The sequence below is a fragment of the Stomoxys calcitrans genome, chromosome 1 (genome assembly GCF_963082655.1).
Source record: "Stomoxys calcitrans chromosome 1, idStoCalc2.1, whole genome shotgun sequence".
Taxonomy (NCBI): Eukaryota; Metazoa; Arthropoda; class Insecta; order Diptera; family Muscidae; genus Stomoxys; species Stomoxys calcitrans.
The window spans coordinates 196,952,705-196,976,711 of NC_081552.1; the positions used below are offsets into that span (position 1 = coordinate 196,952,705).

The 24,007-nt window shown below is 41.6% G+C and overlaps 1 protein-coding gene across 2 annotated transcripts in view; it reads left to right on the forward strand.

The window, feature by feature from the left end:
* LOC106085782 (proton-coupled amino acid transporter-like protein CG1139) overlaps positions 1–24,007 on the forward strand; it is a 53,084-nt gene that overhangs the window by 18,602 nt on the left and 10,475 nt on the right. The window contains exons 1-7 of one of the 2 annotated variants that reach the window (XM_013250196.2): positions 2,459–2,539; positions 2,635–2,769; positions 2,839–2,989; positions 3,063–3,184; positions 11,547–11,773; positions 11,861–11,991; positions 21,543–21,721. In XM_013250196.2, coding sequence (XP_013105650.1) covers positions 2,897–2,989; positions 3,063–3,184; positions 11,547–11,773; positions 11,861–11,991; positions 21,543–21,721 — 752 coding nt within the window. In that variant the 5' untranslated portion in view covers positions 2,459–2,539; positions 2,635–2,769; positions 2,839–2,896. Of the gene's footprint in view, positions 1–2,458; positions 2,540–2,634; positions 2,770–2,838; positions 2,990–3,062; positions 3,185–11,546; positions 11,774–11,860; positions 11,992–21,542; positions 21,722–24,007 lie in introns of those variants that run through there. The other variant, XM_013250195.2, reaches the window with a different exon arrangement.

A 24,007-nucleotide genomic window follows, 5' to 3' on the forward strand; every position in this document is an offset into this window, starting at 1 on the left:
TGTATGAACGAATGTGGCCACTTTGTCAACGCTGTGCTTGATTTTTTCTATGGGTGTATGACATATTTTTTTATACCCTCCACCATAGGTTGGGGGGGTTTACGAACTTCGTCATTCCGTTGAAGTATTGATCTGAGACCCAATAAAGTGTATACATTCTTGATTGACTTGACATTTTAAGACGATTTATAACGGATCCGCTAGAGGGCGCAATTCATATCCGATTTGGTATTTATTTATGACTTCTAATAACTGTGCCAAGTATGATCTAAATCGGTTCATAACCTGATATAGCTGTTATATAAGTCGATCTGGGATCTGGACTTCTTAAGCCGCTAGAGGGCGCAATTATTATCCAAATTGGCTGAAGTTTTGCATAAAGTGTTTTGTTTTAGCTTCTAACAACGGTGCTAAGTAAAGGGTGATTTTTTTGAGGTTAGGATTTTCATGCATTAGTATTTGACAGATCACGTGGGATTTCAGACATGGTGTCAAAGAGAAAGATGCTCAGTATGCTTTGACATTTCATCATGAATAGACTTACTAACGAGCAACGCTTGCAAATCATTGAATTTTATTACCAAAATCAGTGTTCGGTTCGAAATGTGTTCAAATTTTGACAAATTTTGTTCAGCGATGAGGCTCATTTCTGGTTGAATGGCTACGTAAATAAGCAAAATTGCCGCATTTGGAGTGAAGAGCAAACAGAAGCCATTCAAGAACTGCCCATGCATCCCGAAAAATGCACTGTTTGGTGTGGTTTGTACGCTGGTGGAATCATTGGACCGTATTTTTTCAAAGATGCTGTTGGACGCAACGTTACGGTGAATGAACACATTTCGAACCGAACACTGATTTTGGTAATAAAATTCAATGATTTGCAAGCGTTGCTCGTTAGTAAGTCTATTCATGATGAAATGTCAAAGCATACTGAGCATCTTTCTCTTTGACACCATGTCTGAAATACCACGTGATCTGTCAAATACTAATGCATGAAAATCCTAACCTCAAAAAAATCACCCTTTATGTCTAAATCGGTTCATAACCTGAAATAGCTGCCATATAAGCCGATCAGGGATCTTGTATCCTTGAGCCGCTAGAGGGCGCAATTACTATCCAAATTGGCTGAAATTTTGCATAAAGTGTTTTGTTTTAGCTTCTAACAACTGCGCTAAGTATGGTCTAAATCGGTTCATAACCTGAAATAGCTGCCATATAAGCCGATCCGGGATCTTGTATTCTTGCGCCGCTAGAGGGCGCAATTCCTTTCCGATTTGGCTAAAATCAGGTATTTTATTATGATTTCCAACAACTGTGTTAAGTATGGTCTAAATCGGTTCATAACCTGAAATAGCTGCCATATAAGCCGATCTGGGATCTTGACTTCTTAAGCCGTTAGAGGGCGCAATTACTATCCAAATTGGCTGAAATTTTGCATAAAGTGTTTTGTTTAAGCTTCTAACAACTGCGCTAAGTGTGGTCTAAATCGGTTTGTAACCCGATATAGTTCCAATATGAACTAATATCGGATCCTAACTTCTTGAGCCTCTAGAGGGGGCAATTATTATCTTGAGCCGCTAGAGGGTGTAATTATTATCCGATTTGGCTAAATTTTGCATGAAGTGTTCTATTTTAACTTCTTAAAACTGTGCTAAGTATGGTCTAAATCGGTTCATAACCTGAAATAGCTGCCATATAAGCCGATCAGGGATCTTGTATTTTTGAGCCGCTAGAGGGCGCAATTATTATACGATATGGCTGAAATTTTGCATGAAGTGTTCTATTTTAACTTCTAATAACTGCGCTAAGTATGGTCTAAATCGGTTCATAACCTGAAATAGCTGCCATATAAGCCGATCTGGGATCTCGATTTCTTGAGCCGCTAGAGGGCGCAATTATTATCCGATTTGGCTGAAATTTTGCATGAATTTCAGCTGAAATTCATGCAAAATTTCAGCCAAATCGGATAATAATTGCGCCCTCTAGCGGCTCAAGAAATTGAGATCCCAGATCGGCTTATAAGGTGTTTTGTTGTAACTTCTTCTGTCAAATTATCTGCTAGGAGTAGAGTTGCTATCAGTGTGACTTTTGTTATGCTCTACAAGAGAGAATTAAGTTTTTGGGCAAGCTTTTGAAGAGAACCAGAAAAAAAGTTTGAAAATCCCTGTCCACATTACAACAATTTACTTTATTTACAACTGAAAATGCATTTAGTTTTAACGGTTGGTAATCTAGTACATTTTAATGTCTATTCAAGAGCATTTCAAAATAATGATAGATAATAATGATAATGAAAACAAAAAAAATTGTTTTGTGACATTTGTTTGTTCGATCCGCTGTCGCAGAAGCAGTGGCATGGAGTGTGTCTAATCACCTCAACTGAACCACAATCGTGTAGTGCCGATTTATCGCATTGCCATAAAATACCAACACAAAAAAGTATTCCCTAGGAAGTGTTTTTCAAACAAATTATTCTCTCTTTCGTGATTTACGAGTCAATCATAAATTAAAAGTCATAAACCAAATTCAAAAAGCCTCGGTGATAAGCATTTGACAAAGCACATAAATTATTTGTGTTTTACGGTTTTTGTTTGATTGTTATTTTCTTTTTTTTTTCTTTGTTTTTTGATTTAGGTCTGCATCAAAACAAAATATCATAGACTCTACGTCTTCGCTGGGTGATTTGTCAGGTAAAGAGTTGGATTCCAGCCCAAAATATGACGACAACTATGACCCTCATGATCATCGCAATGTGAAGAATCCCACTACGTAAGTTATCCTGAAATGGAATTCTACAGATAAGAAGAGACATGGTGAATTAATTTCTTTGTTTTGCAGAAATTGGCAAACATTTACTCATTTTCTGAAGGCCAGTATAGGCACTGGGGTGCTGGCCATGCCCAGTGCCTTTGCCAATGCCGGTTATGTGAATGGTTTTGTGATGACAGCAATTATAGGATTTCTAGCCGTACATTGTTTGCATATATTGGTAAGGGGTTGAAGACTGTTGAGCATTTTTGATGATTTTTTTTTTCAAATTCTATGTTTCACATATGTTTCAGATTGGCTCCATGTATGAACTGTGCAAACGAAAACGAGTACCGTATTTGACATTTTCAGAGGCCATGACATTGGGATTCCGCGAAGGACCTCCGTTTTTTAAGTGCATCGTACCTATTGCCACGTAAGATATTGCTAGAATGTTAACAAGTAACATGTAAGAGCGTGCTAAGTTCGGTTGGGGCGAATCATGGGAAACCCACCACCAAGGATCGCATTTGTCGAGTTCTTTGCGCGTTATCTCTTTTAAGGCAAACAAAGAATAATAATAATAATAGGAACTGTGTTGCTATAGCAAGTTATAGTCCGATTCGGACCATAAATGAATTGAAAGCTGAACATTGTAGAAGTCATTGTGTAATATTTCTGTCCATTCGGATAAGAATTGCCCATTGTAGGGGATCAAGAAGCAAAATCGGGAGATCGGTTTACATGGGAGTTGTATCAAACTATAAATCGATTCAGACCATATTAAACACGTATGTGGAAGGTCATGGGAGGAACCGTTGTACTAAATTACTGCCAAATCGGATGACAATTGCGCCCTCTAGAGGCTCACGAAGTCAAGATCCCATATCGGTTTATATGGCAGCTATATCAGGTAATCTACCGATTTGCGTCATACTTAGCACAGTTGTTGGAAGTCATAACAAAACACCTCATGCAAAATTTCAAACAAATTGGATGAGAATTGCGCCCTCTAGAGGCTCAAGAAGTCAAGACCCAAGATCGGTTTATATGACAACTATACCAGGTTTTGAATCGATTTGAATCATACTTAGCACAGTTGGAAATCATAACAAAACCTAAGGTGCAAAATTTCAGCCAAATTGGATTAGAATTGCGCGCTCTGGCGGCTCAAGAAATCAAGATCCAAAATCGGTTTATATGACAGCTATACCAGGTTTTGAATCATACTTAGCACAGTTGTTGGAAATCATAACAAAACCCAAGGTGCAAAATTTCAGTCAAATTGGCCCTCTAGAAGCTCAAGAAGTCAAGACCCAAGATCGGTTTATATGGTAGCTATATCAAAATATGGACCAATTTAGTTAATTTACAATCCCAATCGACCTACACTAATAAGAAGTGTTTGTGCAAAATTTCAAGCGCCTACTTTTACTCCTTCGAAAGCTAGAGCGCTTTCGGCAGACAGAGGGACGGACATGGCTAGGTCGACTTAAAATGTCATGAATATATACACTTTATGGGGTCTTAGACGAATATTTGCAAACGGAATGACGAAAATAGCATACCCCCACTCCTATGGTAAAGGGTATACAAATGTATTAAAAATATCCATGTGACTGAAAATCAGCCGAATTTTGTATATGGAAGCTATATATACATCTGAATTTCTATCAAAATTCACAGCTTTTGTCATTGGGCTAAAATAGTCAAAAGGCAAATGCCATCTCCTTCCCCTGACTTCAAAAAAAAAAAAAACAACAGACAGACAAATGGTACTGAAAACATACGCAGACAGACGAACATTGCTAAGCCGAATCAGGAGAAATTCCTGCATTTGGTCATATCCACAGCTTTTACACCCACCACTATAGGATGGGGGTATACTCGTTTAGCAACACCTGGTAATATTGATCTAGGACCCTTTAAGTATATATATTCCTTCGCCGTATGATCGTCTCGACGCCCTGAGTCGATCTAGCCATGTCTGTCCGTCCGTCCGTCTGTCGAAATCATGATAACGGTCGAACGAACGAGGATTGAAAATGGGCTACATCGGTTTTGATTTAGATATAGCTCCCATATAAACGGATCACCCGATTTGACTTCTTGAGCCTCTGAAAGCCTCAATTTTCATCCGATTCAGCTGAAATTACGGTTTAAATCGGTCTGTTTTGATTTGTCTTCCAATACCAGCCAGCTATGGTCCAGATCGGTCTATAACCTGATATAATAGCTCCCATATAAACCGTAACCCAATTTGATTTCTTGAGCCCTTACCAGCCTAATTTTTTGTCCGATTTGGCTGACATTTTGGCATGTGCGGTCCAAATAGGTCTATGACGTGATATAGCTTCCATATAAACCGATTTCCCGATTTCCCTTTTTGAGCACTTACAAGCCGCAATTTTTGTCCTATTTGGCTGAAATTGGACTCTCAACAATTGTGCCAAGTACGGTTCAAATCGTTCTATAATATATATATATAGCTCCCATATTTTAGCAGAATCCATGGTGGTGGGTTCCCAAGATTCGGCCCGACCGAACTTAGAGCACTTTTACTTGTTTTTTTTTTTTTTGCGGGTCAGGATGGGAAAATGCTTTACGCATGTAACGAGCGCGTCTCTCGCCTTATGCGGGACTCCGTTATCAACAGTACTGGCTAAAAACCCACCCTGTGTCACCCCTGGGGATTAATTCCACAGATCCGCAGCTTTCACATTACTTTGAGGACCCCATAGCTGGTGATTTTCCAAATCAAAGCTCACTGTGCCAAATTTCATCGAAATCCAGACGCCTCTTATGAGCTCAATACTCTATATCGGAATATCTGTCTGTATGGTAGCTATATCCAAATATGGTCCGATCTCGAGCCTATTCAACAAATAGTCGGAGGGGTCTTCCAGAACGAAATCGGATGAAAAATTTTCCTTTTATAGGCTCAATACACTATATCGGGAGATCGGTCCATATGACAGCTATATAGAAATATGTTACGATCTGAACCACATTTGACAGGAATGGGTAGGGGTCTACCAGAACTCACCGTGCCAAATTTCATCGAATTCGGGTAATAAATAGATATTTTATGGCCTTAATACCTGGCATCGGACCACACTTCATAGAAATAGGAAGGGGTCTACCAAAACTCACAGCGCCAAATTTCATCGAAATCGGATGAAAAATTACCAATTTATTGCCTCAAGTCTTTAAGTCTGGAGATCGGTCCATATTTATAACCAAATTCCGATTTTATGAGCTCAGAAGATCAGGTTTATATGCAAAGAATGCGAAAGCGTCGAAAAATTTTCGGAAAATCTTTTATGCTCAAGATATCTGCATAACTATAAATACCCAGATTTTGGGTATATATGGGTAAATCCCCAGATTTTAGGTATGGGTAAATACCCGGGTATTTACAAAAACCCGAATACTTTCCCAATCTACCGGGTAAGTACCTTTTAGGTATTTGCCCATCGCCCATCATTAACCATGGCCTGTCTACAGCTGTGTGAATTAATAGTTGACATCGCTAAGCTTCCTATCTCTCCACATCCGAACATCGCGTATTAGTCGTCACGTCCACCTACGACCCGATTTTCATTCGTTCACCTTTGTTGCCTCTCGCATGGCCCGTGTATGATCCGTTTGAATCTCACCCTATCTGGTTATCGGGATTCGCGGTGTATAGCCTGGCGCGCTCCATGGCCTATAGGTCAATCGGAACCATTTTGGCTATTACAAGGGCTGCGGGCTCCACCACTGTCCGCTAGAATGATATAACTCTAAAAACCGCCGTCCTCTGTACCGAGGTCAGGGATTTTGCTCTGCATGCTGTCTGCAGTGTCTGGCCACATATTTTGCTACCATAGAGCAGGATGATGTAGCATGTCTCCATTAAGAGTATGCGCCTATTCAAAAAAAAGGCCCACCTATGTTTGCCATCAGTCGACTGAGTTGCGCCGTTATCCTCGCGGCCTTTGTTGCCTGGATATAGGTCAGCTATGGATCCAGTCGGATCCCTAGATATTTGACCAATCTCTTGGCCTTCACTAGTATTTCGTCTATGCGCATATCCACTTCCACTGTCTTCAGCATCGCAAGTTGTAAGCCTTGAGAGTCCAGTCAGTACATTGCACTTTGCATCACCTGCGTAGTTTTGGCTCTGCAAATTCCGTGTCTCTTGCCGTGAGAAAGGTTCCACCTGGCATTTCTGTGCTTAGTATTCCATCATTTCTGTGCATATTATTCCCTCATTCGCCACAAAGGCGAAAGATTTTCGTCCTATTAGTATGTCATCCTTAATGCTGAAGACTCGTGAGAGGTTGATAGAAACATGTCTTAGGGCAAAAATCCCTGGAGATCGCCTGTCGTAAAGGCGCCTATGCTGATGACGTGGCACTAGCGGTTAGGGGAAAGTTCCCCACCACTCTAAGAGATATACCGAAAGTGGTCTAGATATAAATCCGTGCAAGACAGAAGTAGTTATTTTCGGCAGGAGATACAAGTTGCCTACAGTGGAACCTGTCTCCTTGGGTGAAGAGAATGTTCCATTTACAGAAAGCGCAAAATACCTGGTTGTTTTGCTGGACAGGAAATTGAACTTCAAATCAAACATTTTGGAAAGGGCAAGAAAGGCCACTCTTGCCCTATACACCTACAGGAGAGCCATTGGCAGAAGTTAGGGGGATTAGACCGCGTGACATGCATTGGGTATATACTGCAGTTGTCAGACCTATAATGCTATATGGTGTTGTGGTCTGGTGGACGGCACTTCAAAAGTCCACCTACTGCTCAATACTTAACCGGATCCAAAGGTGGCTTGTTTGTGCATCACAGCCGCATTGAGGACGACACCATCTGATGCACTGAATGTAATCCTACATCTTATGCCTCTGGACATTGTGGCCACCCAAATTGCAGCGATCACTGCCGTGAGGTAAAGGGAGCATTCTCATTGGTCATGTAGCAGCTCCGTGCACTCTGTTATCCTTGATACAAAATCCGATGTTCCAGGCAGTGTGGATTACACCCTACCTGAGCTGCTTAGAACCGATTGGAACTACGATATCCCTGGTAATAGAAGTTACATATATATGGATGCTTCCAAACTAAACGGGCTTTGGGGTATACTCTAAAGATCTAGAACTGGTCATAGCGAAAAGGTTACCCGACCACTGCAGTGTGTATCAAGCAGAGATCCTTGCAATTGAGGAAGTGGTGGAATGGCTAAGATATAATGTCATTACGACGATTGGCATAAATATCTTCTCAAACAGCCAGGCAATCCCTGTTGTTGTTGTTGTTGTTGTTGTAGCAGTGTGTTGTACACCGAGACGGCAGCCCTTGCCGATGGAGGATTCCATCGGGTCAATCCGGTACGTGCAACCGGCTGCCATGGGATTCCTGTAGAACGTAATTCTGAACACAAAAACGCCCCTCGACTGTCGAGATGGCTGAGCAGTTCAAAATTCACCTGTTCTGGGTGCCGGGCCACAGAGATATCCCAGGGAACTGTAAAGCGGACGAGCTTGCGAGACTAGTAACTACCCTACACATTCCAGGGATACTGGAATCTGTGGGTATGCCTCTAGCGATATGTAAGCTAAGTTTTCAGGACCAGGCCCGAAGGACAACGAATGATAGATGGTCACAAAGATAGGGCTGTGAGCATTCCAAAACTATGTGGCCTCATCTAGACTTGAAGAGGTCTACTGCTTTGCTATCATTGGCTAGAACAGACGTCTCAGTCATTGTGTCCGTCTTGACAGGTCACTGTCTAATCGGAAAACACCCTGACAGACTGAAGGTTGCCTGCAACGACTTTTGCATAAGCTGTAGGGACATCGAGGAAGAAGAGACTATAAAACACCTTTTGTGTGTGTGTCCCGCACTAGCAGTTAGAAGGAGTTCCACTTAAGGTTCTCATTTCTTTGAGAACGTGTCTGATTTAGCGGATGTGAACATTCGCAAGTTATTGGTAGGAACTAGAAGGCATCTTCCTTCTTCTGTTCCAATGGACGAAAACGTCTGCGTGAGTCTGATGGCAGACTGCCACTTAAACTTTACCTATTCCATCATAACTGGCTTTCCAATGATGGAGCCATGCGCCGCACCTGATGTGACCTCATATTCCCTCGTTCCATCCTAAAAGTTATAGATAAGTACCCTGTTATGCAAGTAACTTCTCATTATTCTCATCAGATACGCTGGTATATGAAAGCCCTCTCTGAATGCTTGGGGACGTCAGACCATCTGAGGGTATTAAATGTGTTTTTCACGTCCCGTGAGGCTAAGAGGAAAATCGGCCTAGAGTAGTGGTTACATTGCCTAGCCATCTTTACTATCTCTGCCGCAGCTCTTAGAGCTCCGTTCGTCGAAATTCCTACACGGAAGCCATGTTGTCTCATTGAGAGCCACCTTTCTTAATGATAACTGTGGCTTTATAAGTCCCTCCAAAAGCTTGCCGCCCGTATCCAGCATACAAAGTGGTCAGTATGGGGATAGGGATGTTGGATCGCATTGTCCTTGCTTATGAGCACCAGCTTTTGTCTCTTCCATTAAAAAACCATTTCAAATAGGCATTGGTTAAACATTGCTAGAGACACATCCACAGAGGTGGTAGTTCATGTTTTAATATTAAATGTCACGTAAAAGTTTAGTTTGTTTACCAACTTCATGCTAGGACCTAAAATATTCATCGCCTCCTTAGAGAGCACCACATCAAACTTTGAACGTCCTATCGACACGGGTTATCGTAAACATTATGGTCCGATTTGGACCAAATTCGGCACGGACATTGAGTGGTCTAATAAGTCACTGTCAATTTTATAGAACAAAATATTGGTCTTTTTGGAAACTATATTCAAATATTGACCTATCTGAAGCATATACGACACGAATCTCGAAAGGCCTAATATAAGTCTCCGTGTCATATTTCAGCGAAATCGGATTGTAAATACACCTTCTATGGGGTCAGGACTTTAAATCGAAAGATCGATCTATATGGCAGCTATATCCAAATCTGAACCGATCTGGGCCAAATTTAAGAGGGATGCCGGAGGGCCTAACACAACTCACTGTCCTAAATTTCGGCGACATCGGACAATAAATGCGCCTTTTGAGGGCTCAAGACTTTAAATCGAGAGATCGGTCTATATGGCAGCTATATTCAAATGTGGACCTATCTGGGCCAAATTGAAGAAGGATGTTGATAGTCCGAACACAATTCACTGTCCCAAATTTCGACGATATCGGACAATAAATGCGCCTTTTGTGGGCCCAAAATATTAAATCGTTAGATCGGCCTATATGACAGCTATATCCAAATCTGAACCGATTTGGATCAAATTCTAGAAAAGTGTCGAGAGGCCCCACACAACTCACTGTTCCAAATTTCGACATCGGACAATAAATGCGCCTTTTATGGGCCCAAAACCTTAAGACGAGAAATCGGCAGCTATATCCAAATTTGAACGGATCTGGGCCAAATTGTAGAAAAATTTCGAGGGCCTAACACAACTCACTGTCCCAAATTTCGGCGATATCGGACGATAATACCACCTTTTATGGCAGCTATATCCAAATCTGAATCGATCTGGGCCAAATTTTAGATATATGTCGAGGGGCCTAACACAAACCACTGTCCCGAATTTCGGCGATGTCGGTTAACAACAGCGCCTTTTGTGGGCCCAAGACCTTAAATCGAGAGATCGGTTTATATGGCAGCTATATCCAAATCTGGACCGATCTGGGCCAAACTGAAGAAGGATGTCGAGTGACGTAACACAACTCACTGTCCCAAATTTCGACGACATCGGACAATAAATGCGCCTTTTATTGACCCAAAACCTTAAATCGAGGGATCGTTCTATATGGCAGCTATATCTAAATCTGTACCGATCTGAGCCAAATTGGAGAGGGATATCAAGTGGTTAAACACAACTTACTGTTCCAAATTTCAGCAAAATCGGATAATAAATATGGCCTTTATGAGCCTAAGACCTAAAATCGGCTGATCGGTCTATATGGGGGCTATATCCAAATCTGGACCGGTCCGCTATAGCCCATCATTGAACTTAACTTGCCTATTGACAAAAAAAGAATCTGTGCAAAGTTTCAGTTCAATATCTCTATTTTGAAAGACTGTAGCGTGATTTCAACAGACAGACGGACGGACATGGCTAGATCGTCTATGGTTTTTATGCTGATCAAGAATATATATACTCTATAGGGTCGGATATTTCGATGTATTGCAAACCAAATGACAAAATGAATGGGGGCATATCCTTCGGTGGTGGGTATAAAAATCGTAAGAGAATCAGTGAAAGTGGGTAAATGGAGGTAAAGTGGCAATAAATGGAGATAAGAGATAAAACACTTCGTGCACCATTTCGGTCACGTCGGATGAGAATTGCGCACTGTAAAGGCTCAAGAAGTCAAGATCCGCTATCGATTTATATGGCAGCTTTATCAGAGTATGATCCGATTTGAACCATACGTAGTAGAGTTGTTGAAAGTCACAACAAAATGCTATGTTCAAAATTTCAGCCAAATCGGATAAGCATGGCGCCCTCTGGAGGCTCAAGAAGTCAACATGTGAGATCGGTTTATATGGCAGCTATATCAAAACATGCACTGATTTGGTCCATTTTGGTCCGTCTGTCCCCGTATACTTTCTGTTCTGTTTGTCCCTCTGTAGTTTTTGCATAGGCTCCATAATCCATGGCCCAGTTTAATGACACTTCAACATGGTCTAAATCTTCTATGATGTAAATCTTTCACTTTTTTTCTTGCAGTCCCTTTGTGGATGGTTTCTTAGCCTTTTATCATTTCGGCATCTGCTGCGTCTATGTGGTCTTCATTGCGGAGAGCATCAAACAAATTGTCGATGAGCATTTGGCCGTCATCGATATTCGAATCCATATGTGTTTCGTATTGGTGCCATTGTTCCTGATATTCAGCATACGAAATTTACAATTATTGGCCCCATTCTCTTCGTTTGCCAATATCCTTTTGCTGGTCGGTGAGTAGCGAGAGGGGGGGTGATTTTATGCCTCACCGTAGTTTGTGGGCGGCGACAAAAATGTCTTAATCGTGTTATCCTTGGCAGGTTTTGGTGTGATTTTGTATTACATCTTTGATGATTTGCCACCATTGTCGGAGCGTAAACCAGTCGAGGCAATATCCAAATTGCCCATATTCTTTGGAACAGTGCTGTTTGCTTTGGAGGCTGTTGGTGTGGTAAGTAAACGTGCCAAACTGTATAAAGGCGAGAAGCTTAATCTAATAATTGTGGCTTATTGCTGTGGTTTATGCTATTTGGTATTGTTGTTGTTGTTCGTTTTTGTTGCTCTGAATGTTTGTGAAAATGGATTTGTACCCATATTGCTCTGTTGTTGTGGTTGTGGCCGCCAGGCAAGGCTCAACCAAACGACAAGGACAAACAATAATTAAGGCCAAAAATAAAGTAAACGGCATGGGATGTTTATTTGTCGTTGTTCTTTTTACAGTCCTCGCTGCTATTCGGTACAATTTTAATTTATTTGCTTTAGTAATTTGTACCCAGAGGGATGGATGGATGTACAGGGTGGCTGATGAATATTGCTACAATGATGAATATTGCTACATTTTTTTTTCGGTGTATGGAATACATTTTTCTTTTATTCATGTTAAATTAAATTATTAAATTAATTATTAAATTATTATTAATTAAATTAATTAATTAATTAATTAAATTAATTATTAAATTATTATTATTAAATAGAAAAAAAGTTATTACATTTTTTTTTGGTAGCGGCTTTCATCAGCCACCCTGTATGTATGGATGAAAGGAACAACGGACGGACGGATGGATGAACGGACAGATGGTTGGATATTTCTCCCTGTCTTTTTTGTGGTTATTTTTTCAAAAGATTTACTTAGCTCTTGTAGTTGATGCCGCTGCTGGTTGTCGCTTTAACCCAAATGCTTAATTTGAAGTTTTAAATGGAATCGCGCCCTTTGAAAGTTTCAAGTTTATGTTTAAATGAAATCCTTAAAAGGACTTTTAAGTCGAACAAGTAAAAACGCGTTAAGTTGGGCCGGACCGAACTTTGGGTACCCACCACCTCGTTTATATATGTTAACCAACTTTCCTCATAGTCCGGTGAAAAAATGCATCATTTAAGAACCCATAGCCATAGCCATATGGAAATTTGTTACGATTTGAGCCAAACACAATACGGACGATGAGTGGTCTAATAAATACAAATTCATGTTGGTAAAACAGAATATTGGTCTAGATGGCAGCTTTATCCAAATATAGACCTTTCTGAACCATATAGGGTACGGATGTCGAAAAGCCTAACATAGGTCACTTCAGCGAAATCGGATTATGGGCCCAAGATCTTAAAACGGTAGTTCGCTCCATATGGCAGCTATATCCAAACATAGACCAATGGGGGCCATTTTGAACGCGGATGTCGAAGCGCTTAACACAGCTCACTGTGTGACATTTCAGCGAAATCGGGTAATAAAGGCGGGTTTTTATAGGCCCCAGGACTAAAAACGCTTTTTATGGGCCCCAAGACCTTAAAACGAGAGATTGCTCCATATGGCAGCTATATCCAAACATAGACCAATGGGGGCCATTTTGAACGCGGATGTCGAAGGGCGCTGTGCTAGGCTCACTGTGTGACATTTCAGCGAAATCGGGTAATAAAGGCGGGTGTTTATGGGCCCAAGTACTAAAACCGCCTTTTATGGGCCCAAGACCTTAAAACGGGTGATTGCTCCATATGGCAGCTATATCCAAACATAGACCAATGGGGGGCCATATTGAACGCGGATGTCACAGGGCCTAACACAGCTCACTGTGTGACATTTCAGCGAAATCGGGTAATAAAGGCGGGTTTTTATAGGCCCAAGGACTAAAACCGCCTTTTATGGGCCCAAGACCTTAAAACGGGTAGTTATATCCAAACATAGACTAATGGGGGCAATTTTGAACCCGGATGTCGAAGGGCCTAACACAGCTCACTGTGTGACATTTCAGCGAAATCGGGTAATAAATGCTTTTTATGGGCCCAAGGACTGCAACCGCGAGATTGGTATATAGGACAGCTATATCAATATATAGACCGATCCAAACCATATTGGGCGTAGACGTCGAGAGTCCAAAATAGCTCCCCTTGACAAATTTCAGCGAAATCTGATAATTCGTGCGTCTTTCATAGGTTCAAAACTTAAAATCGGAAGATCGGTCTAAATGGCAGCTATATTCATATATGGAATGATCGGGGCCATACTGAACACGGGTATTGTAGACCCTAACACAACTTAATGTGCCAAATTTCAGCGAAATTGGGTAATAGCGGCGCATTTTATATGCCCAAGAGCTTAAAACAGGAGATCGGTCTATGTGGCACTCATATATTGGGTTGCCCAAAAAGTAATTGCGGATTTTTTAAAAGAAAGTAAATGCATTTTTAATAAAACTTAGAATAAACTTTAATCAAGTATACTTTTTTTACACTTTTTTTCTAAAGCAAGCTAAAAGTAACAGCTGATAACTGACAGAAGAAAGAATGCAATTACAGAGTCACAAGCTGTGAAAAAATTTTGCAAATATAGCCCTATCTTGACCACACTTAGTATGAATACCAATTAGCTTAACCCAATACATTGTGTCAAATTTCAGCGAAATCGGATAATAGTTGTAGCTTTAAAAGGCCTTAGACCCTAAGTCCGTAGATCGGTCTTTATGGGGGCTATATCAAGATATAGTCCGATATAAACCATCATCGAACTTAAGCTGCCTATAGACAAACAAGTAGGTTAGGCTAGGTAAGAGTGGCAGTCCTTTACAGACTCACTTAGACAAATTTAGGTCTCACAATGTGATACCACAATAGCGACAGACCAAAGCTTCTGGCGGGAATCGAACCCACGACCCCTGCACTGGTAATACAAGCACTATACCAACTCGGCTACCGGGGCGCCTCAACGACAAGACACGCTACCAACTCCGATTTGAACCGTACCGTCAGCCAAATCGGATGAAAATTGGGGCTTCCAGGGGCTCGAGAAGTCAAATCGGGAGATCGGTTTATATGGTAGTTATATCTAGTTATAGACCAATTTGAACCGTACTCGGCGCAGTTGTTAAAAGTCAGAACAGAACACTACATGCAAGATTTCAGTCAAATCGGATAAAATTGCGGCTTCCAGAGGTTCAAGAAGTCAAATCGGGAGATCGGTTTATATGGAAGCAGTATCAGGTTATAGACAGATTCAAACCGGTTATAGACAAACAGTTATTGGAAGTCATAACAGAACACCTCATGCCAAATTTTAGCCAAATTGGACAAAAAATGAGGCTTCCAGGGGTGCAAGTAGTAAAATCGGGAGATCGGTTTATATGGAAGCTATATCTAAATTTGAACCGATTTGGCCCACGGGGATAGTGGGATAGTAAGAACCGCAAAAAAACCAGTACTAGTAGTAAAAAACATGCCGTGTGACAACGGGTAGAGATAACTCTTTAAAATTTGAAATGGTTAAAGCTTAGGTCCTATCGAGATCATGTACAAAGTTCCAAGGCCCTGGGTTATCCGGGCGCCTTTGAGTACGTCTCTAAAATCTGTCAACTCGGTATTTCGAAAATTTATTGGTGTTGCCAACTCTTCGTTTTTGGCCCAATTTCCGATTTTTTTACTGGATAGTGCTTAAAAATCGCAACAAACAAGTCCGCTCGAGGTTTGCAATATCTCCACTGGTTTGGGGAATATACGAGTTTTAATTTTTATTTGTAAAGGGTGATTTTTTTGAGGTTAGGATTTTCATGCATTAGTATTTGACAGATCACGTGGGATTTCAGACATGGTGTCAAAGAGAAAGATGCTCAGTATGCTTTGACATTTCATCATGAATAGACTTACTAACGAGCAACGCTTGCAAATCATTGAATTTTATTACCAAAATCAGTGTTCGGTTCGAAATGTGTTCATTCACCGTTCAGCGATGAGGCTCATTTCTGGTTGAATGGCTACGTAAATAAGCAAAATTGCCGCATTTGGAGTGAAGAGCAACCAGAAGCCGTTCAAGAACTGCCCATGCATCCCGAAAAATGCACTGTTTGGTGTGGTTTGTACGCTGGTGGAATCATTGGACCGTATTTTTTCAAAGATGCTGTTGGACGCAACGTTACGGTGAATGAACACATTTCGAACCGAACACTGATTTTGGTAATAAAATTCAATGATTTGCAAGCGTTGCTCGCTAGTAAGTCTATTCATGATGAAATGTCAAAGCATACTGAGCATCTTTCTCTTTGACACCATGTCTGAAATCCCACGTGATCTTCAAATACTAATGCATGAAAATCCTAACCTCAAAAAAATCACCCTATACATAATTTTTGGCCAAGATTGGCTTCGTATTTGCAATTTTCGGACGCATTTGTGGTTAGATTTTGATTTCATTGCAGCAAAAATTGTCAACATGTGATTATTCAGATAAAAGTTAAACCAATTTTCCACAGGATATAAAGGGACTCACGGAGACACTGGAATCTTCGAATAATGACGTTGATCAAAGGTTTAAAATAACGGAATTCATGGTGAAGGAATTCTTGAGGAGCTTCAAACCATTCAAGTCATCCGGACCTGGTGGAATATTTCCGGCGTTACTACAGCAAAAGGCAGACTATCTGGCGCCTCGTCTGACCAAAATTTTCACAGCGTGCCTAGGATTTGCATATACTCCGAAAGCCTGGCAGGAGGCAAGGGTGGTGTTTATACCCAAGCCCGGCAAGGCAAGTTATGCGACACCAAAGGCCTACAGACCTATAACCCCCGTTGTTTCACTCAAAACCATGAACGTATTGTGTACACCATGTTAAAGAGTAGGACATCCAGTGAACTGCTCAAATACAAACAGCATGCCTATATCAAGGGAAGGTCGGTGGAGACTGCCCTGCACGAGGTTGTGCATTAAATAGAAGAATACTTCGATGCCAAAACGTAGACCGTGGCGGTATGCTTTGACATCGAGGGGGCTTTTAACAATGTGCGTACCGACACACTGATTCAATCCTTAGACCAGTACCGGGTGGATCTGGTTCTTAGAGACTGGAAAAACCAAATGCAAAGGAACAGGTGGATAAATTGTGTGTCGCATGGCATAATTATAAGGGGGAAAGAGGCACCGGGCAAGCCACAGGGGGGCATTTTATCGCCACTCATATGGGTGAGCACCATAAATGACCTATTACGGATGATGACTGAGGAGCGGTTTGAGCCCGTCTGCTACGCAGACGTTGTTATATTGCTTCCAAGGGCTAAGGATCCGAACGAGTTATGCAGAAGGGCCGAAAGAATCTTGCATATGGCATATGACTGGGCTAGACCCAGAGGTCTCAATGTTAACCCAGAGAAGATTGAAATATGCCTGTTCACGAGGAAGACAAAGGTGGGCCAATTAAACGCACCACGTTTCCTCAATAAGATGATTTCGATATCTGACAACATCAAATACTTAGGAGTGGTCTTGATAGGGAACTGAATTGGAAGTGTCACATTCAGGAGCGTACCGAGAAGGCCCACAAATGTTGGGCACTATGTAGGCGGGCCATAGGCTCGAAATGGGGCCTGAATCCAAGGATAGTCTTACTTACGCCTCAGTAGTTTGGTGGACTGCTGTGGAGAAAAAGAGCAATATAAGGACCATTCAACAGGTTCAGAGAACGTGTTGTCTTGGCATAGGCGGAGCGATGACAACCACGCCCACTCGAGCACTGGAGGCTATTCTAGATATCCGATCCACTTAGGCTATGAGTCTTAAGGCGATGGGAGAATGGATTGAGGATCGGAGCAGCTCATACCATCGTGGTATAATCGAGGCGACGATGGAAACCTGGAAGGAAGGGAAGAGATTTCCGATCGGATACCTGAAATGAACCTTGAAGTCGAGTGCGAGGCACTGCTGCCATCGGCACAGTCTTGGATTGACGGAACCCTAATGTTGCCATCTAGAAGATCATGTTACACGGATGGATCAAAGCTAGAGGACAGAGTGGGTCTGGGGATTTACATTGAGAACCCAGGGACTGAGATCTGTTTTAGACTGCCTGACCATAATACGGTCTTGCAGGCGGAGATCCGGGCGACCACAGAATGCGTGAAGTGGTGTGGTGCTAACGCGAGGATGTTGAGTGTGAACATCTTTACCGACAGTAAAATAGCCATAAGGGCAATAACAGCCAGGACGGTAAGCTCACGAACAGTCTTGCCATGTAAGAAGGAGAATAATGCCTTCTCTGAGGATGGCAAAATCCGCAACGTTTGGGTACCGGGCCAAAATGGAGTAATGGGAAATGAAAGGGCAGACAATTTGGCGGTGAAGGCCAGAGGACTGCCGTCAATAAACTTGGTTAACCCGAAGCCTTTCGGGTCGACGCAGACCGAGTTAAGGGAGTGGGCGATGAATGAGCATGCACCATTGTGGAACAGCGAAACGGTCGGTGGGACGGCGAAAATCCTATGGGGTATCCGGATGGTGAGAAGACGAGGCTATTACTGAAAGGAAACAAGAAGGAGGTCAGTATAGCTATTGGTATCGCAACGGGATACATAGGACTACGAGTAAAATCAATGCGGCAAGTGATAGCATGTAAAGGGTGATTTTTTTGAGGTTAGGATTTTCATGCATTAGTATTTGACAGATCACGTGGGATTTCAGACATGGTGTCAAAGAGAAAGATGCTCAGTATGCTTTGACATTTCATCATGAATAGACTTACTAACGAGCAACGCTTGCAAATCATTGAATTTTATTACCAAAATCAGTGTTCGGTTCGAAATGTGTTCATTCACCGTTCAGCGATGAGGCTCATTTCTGGTTGAATGGCTACGTAAATAAGCAAAATTGCCGCATTTGGAGTGAAGAGCAACCAGAAGCCGTTCAAGAACTGCCCATGCATCCCGAAAAATGCACTGTTTGGTGTGGTTTGTACGCTGGTGGAATCATTGGACCGTATTTTTTCAAAGATGCTGTTGGACGCAACGTTACGGTGAATGAACACATTTCGAACCGAACACTGATTTTGGTAATAAAATTCAATGATTTGCAAGCGTTGCTCGTTAGTAAGTCTATTCATGATGAAATGTCAAAGCATACTGAGCATCTTTCTCTTTGACACCATGTCTGAAATCCCACGTGATCTTCAAATACTAATGCATGAAAATCCTAACCTCAAAAAAATCACCCTTTATAAGGCATGAGGGGAAGATAATGAGACATTGGAATATTGCCTTTGTCATTACCCGGCTTTCGCGTCTAACAAATACCGGCACATATGTGGGGAACCGCGAAATGGTCGGTAGGACGGCGAAAATCCTATGAGGGGATCCAGATCGTTGAGAAGACGAGGCTATTACTGAAAGGGAGCAAGAAGGAGGTCAGTATAGCTATTGGTATTGTAACGGGACACATAGGACTACGAGTTCACTTATGTAAAATCGGTGCGGCAAGTGATAGCATGTGTAGGGCATGCGGGGAAGATGATGAGACGTTGGAGTATTTCCTTTGTCATTGGCCGGCTTTCGCGGCCAATGGAAACACAATATCAGACATGAACCAACTTAGGGGAGTGGTATTGAAAACAATTGAGGATTTTGTACGTAGCACGGAATTCCTAACTTAAAATTTTCTTTTTAGAGATTACTTTATAGTTTTTAGAGCGAACAACAAGCCGATTACTGGCTTAGGTGTATGTCCATAGTGGCATGGGACGGATTAATATCTACACCCTCTTTTCAACCAACAAATATGAAAAAAAAATGTATTTTATACCCTCCACCATAGGATGGGGGTGTAATAATTTCGTCATTCTGTTTGTAACTACTCGAAATATTCGTCTGAGACCCCATAAAGTATATATATTCTTGATCGTCGCGACATTTTATGTCGATATAGCCATGTCCGTCCGTCCGTCTGTCTGTCGAAAGCACGCTAACTTCCGAAGGAGTAAAGCTAGCCGCTTGAAATTTGGCACAAATACTTCTTATTAGTGTAGGTCGGTTGGTATTGTAAATGGGCCATATCGGTCTATGTTTTGATACAGCTGCCATATAAACCGATCTTGGGTCTTGACTTCTTGAGCCTCTAGGGTGCGCAATTCTTATCCGATTGGAATGAAATTTTGCACGACGTGTTTTGTTATGATATCCAAAAACTGTGCCAAGTATGGTTCAAATCGGTCGATAACCTGATATAGCTGTCATATAAACCGATCTTGGGGTCATGACTTCTTGAGCCTCTAGTGGGCACAATTATTATCCGATTTGAATGAATTTTTGCACGAGGTATTTCGTTATGATATCCAAAAACTGTGCCAAGTATGGTTCAAATCGGTCCAAAACCTGATATAGCTGTCATATAAACCGATCTTGGGGCCTTGACTTCTTGAGCCTCTAGAGGGCACAATTATTATCCGATTTGAATGAATTTTTGCACAAGGTATTTCGATATGATATCCAACAACTGTGCCAAGTATGGTTCAAATCGGTCCATAACCTGATATAGCTGTCATATAAACAGATCTGGGGATTTGACATCTTGAGCTTCTAGAGGGCCCAATTCCTATCCGATGTGGCTGAAATTTTGCATGACGTAGTTTATACTTACTTTCGACAACTGTGCTAAGTATGGTTCAAATCGGTTCATAACCTAATATAGCTGCCATATAAGCCGATCTGGGATCTTGACTAGAGAGGTCGGATTGCCTAAAATTTTGTACGACGGATCCTCTCTTGACCATCAACATACGTGTTTATTATGGTCTGAATTGGTCTATAGCCCGATACAGCTCCCATATAAATCGTTCTCTCTATTTTACTTCTTAAGCCCCCAATGGGCGCAATTCTTATTCGAATTAGCTGAAATTTTACACAGTTCTCCAACATATAATTTAATGTGGTCCGAACCGGGCCATATCTTGATATCGTTCTAATAGCAGAGCAAATCTTTTTTTATATCCTGTTTTGCCTAAGGCGGAGGGTATATAAGATTCGGCCCGGCCGAACTTTTTTTAATTTTTTTTGTCAAAAAAAGTATTTTCATTGATTAGTCTCTATTGGAAAAAGTTGCCTTAATACCTTTATACTCATGGATCGGCCTACGGACCCACTAGGGTCCCCAAATTGTATATACAATACTTATCGTATTGCAAAACACCTCAACATTGACTATGTAAAGTTTCGTGTACATGTCTCTATCCATTCGAAACTTCTAAAATTATTTCCAAAATTTTTCGATTTCGCAACACTGTGCATCGCTGCTCAAAATCTTTTCTAATATTCTTATTTTTTTTATGATGACATGCTGTTTTTCCATAAATTGTGTTTCTATCATGCCACGGAGGCCACCGTAGCGCAGAGGTTAGCATGTCCGCCTATTACGCTGAACGCCTGGGTTGAATCGTGGCGAGACCATCAAAAAAACTTTCAGCGGTAGTTATCCCCTTCTAATACGGCGACATTTGTGAGATACTATGCCATGCAAAACATCTCTCCTAAGAGGTGTCGCACTGCGGCACGCCGTTCGAACTCGGCTATAAAAAGGAGGCCCCTTATCATTGAGCTTAAAACTTGAAGCGGACTGCACTTATTGATGTGTGAGAAGTTTGCCCCTGCTTCTTAGTGGAAGGTTCAAGGGCAAAATTTGCCATTTCATTCATTTTGTTAATATTTTATTTTTAGTTTTATTTTTTTGTTTTAATTTTTGTTTTTGTGGTTTTGTTTTCTTTACTTTAGATATTGGCAATTGAGGAGAATATGGCTACACCTAAGTCATATGTCACACCGTGTGGTATTATGAATATAGGCATGACCATTGTGTTGGGTTTATACATCATCTTAGGATTTTTTGGCTATTGGCGCTATGGCGATGGTGCACTAGGCAGTGTAACTTTAAATATTCCACAAGAAGAAATGTAAGTATATGTGAGCTCAGCTGACATTCAAAGGTTTGCAGAAATTACCAAAGGCTATTTGTGGCATTTGAGATGAAAGATGTTTTGCTGTTATTGTTTTTACAAGGAGGTCAAAAATTCTAGAATGTCATAGTAGCTCCCTTAAATAAATTGGTAAACAATTCAAAAAGGACTTTTGTATTCGTAAGACCATCCCACGCTTTAAAAGTGGCAAGTAAAAGCGTGTTAAGTTCGGCCAGACCGAATCTTGGGTACCCACCACCATGGATTCCGCTAAAAAAGGTACACCTTTATTAACTGAGTTTGTATTTGAATTATTTTGGTCTCAAGAAGACATGTTGGTACTTAGGGGGGCCTATGTGATAATATTGACCGATTTCGATAAAACGTGCCACTAATGTTGTCATAGGATAGGTTTTTGTTCCAAATTTCAGCCAAATCAGATGCAAATGGAGGCTTCTAAGGGCAGAAGAAGTCAAATCCGGGGATCGGTTTATATGGGGGCTATATCTGTTTATAGACCGATTCGGATCATCCTAGACATGGGTGCTGGAAGTCATAGCAGAAGTCTTTGCTCCAAATTTCAGCCAAATTGAATGAAAATTGGGGTTCAAGAAGCCAAAACCGGGGATCGATTTATATGCGGGATATATCAGGTTATAGTCCTATGCAGATCATACTTGGCATGGATGTTTGAAGTCGTAACTCAAGTATTTGTTCCAAATTTCAGGGAAATCCAATGAAAATTGAGTATCCTAGGGGCTCAAGAAGCCAAATCCGGTGATGGGTTTATATGGGGGCTATATCTGTTTACAGACCTATTCGAATCATACTTGAACTTGATGTCGTAGCTCAAGTCTTTGATTCAAATTTCAGCCAAATCTGATGAAACTTAAGGCTTCTAAGGGCTGAAGAAGTCAAATCCGGGGATCGGTTTATATGGGCTAGATCTGGTTATAGACCGATTTGGATCATACTTAGCATGGATGTTGAAAGTCGTTAGGTTAGATTAGGTTGAAAAGAGGGTGCTGATATTAATCCGCCCCATGCCACTATGGACATACACCTATGCCAGTAATCGGCTTGTTGTGCGCTCTTAAAAAGTATGAAGAAACCTCTAAAACGAAAATTTTAAATTAGGAATTTCGTGCTACTCACAAAATCCTTAATTGTTTTCAATACCACTCCCCTAAGATGGTTTATGTCTGATATTGTGTCTCCACTGAAGTGTCGGCAATGACAAAGGAAATGCTCCACATGCCCTACAGATTCTATCACTTGCCGCTCACATAAGTGAGCTCGTAGTCTTATGTGTCCCGTTATGTTACTGATAGCTATACTGACCTCCTTCTTGCTTCCTTTCAGTAATAGCCTTATTTTCTCACGATCTGGATCCCCCCATAGGATTTTCGCCGTCATACCGACCATTTCGCTGTTCCGCAGCGAAATGTCTGATATTGTGTCCCCACCAATGTGCCGGTATTTGTTAGACGCGAAAGCCGGGCAATGACATAGGCAATGTTCCAACGTCTCATCATCATCCCCGCATGACTTATACATGCTTTCACTTGCCACATTGATTTTACTCGTAGTCTTATGTGTCCCTTTATGTAACCAGTAGCTATACTGACCTCCTTCTTGCTTCCTTTCAGTAATAGTCTGGTCTTCTCACGATCTGCATCCACCCATTGGATTTTCGCCGTCCTACCGACCATTTTGCTGTTCCACAATGTTGCATGCGCATTTGTCGCCCACTCCCTTTACTCGGACTGCGTCGACCCGAAAGGCTACGGGTTAACCAAGTTTATTGACGGCAGTCCTCTCGCCTTCACCGCCAAATCGTCTGCCCTTTCATTTCCCCTTACTCCGTTATGGCCCGGCAACCAAACGATGTGGATTTTGCCATTCTCAGAGAAGGCATTATTCTCCTTCTTACACTGAAAGACTGTTCGCGACCTTACCGTCCTGGTTGTTACAGCTCTTATGGCAATTTTACTGTCGGCAAAGATGTTCACACTCGACTTTAGCATAACACCAATTCACGAATTTCGTGATTGCCCGTATATCCGCCTGCAGGATCGTATTATGGTCAGGCAGTCTAAAACAGATCTCAGTCTCTGGGTTCTCAATGTAAACCCCCAGGCCCACTCTATCCTCTAGCTTTGATCCATCCGTGTAACATGATCTTCCAGATGGCAATACTAGGGTTCCGTTAATCCAAGACTGTGTCGATGGCAGCAGTGCCTCGCACTCGACTTCAAAGATAATTTCAGATATCCGATCGGA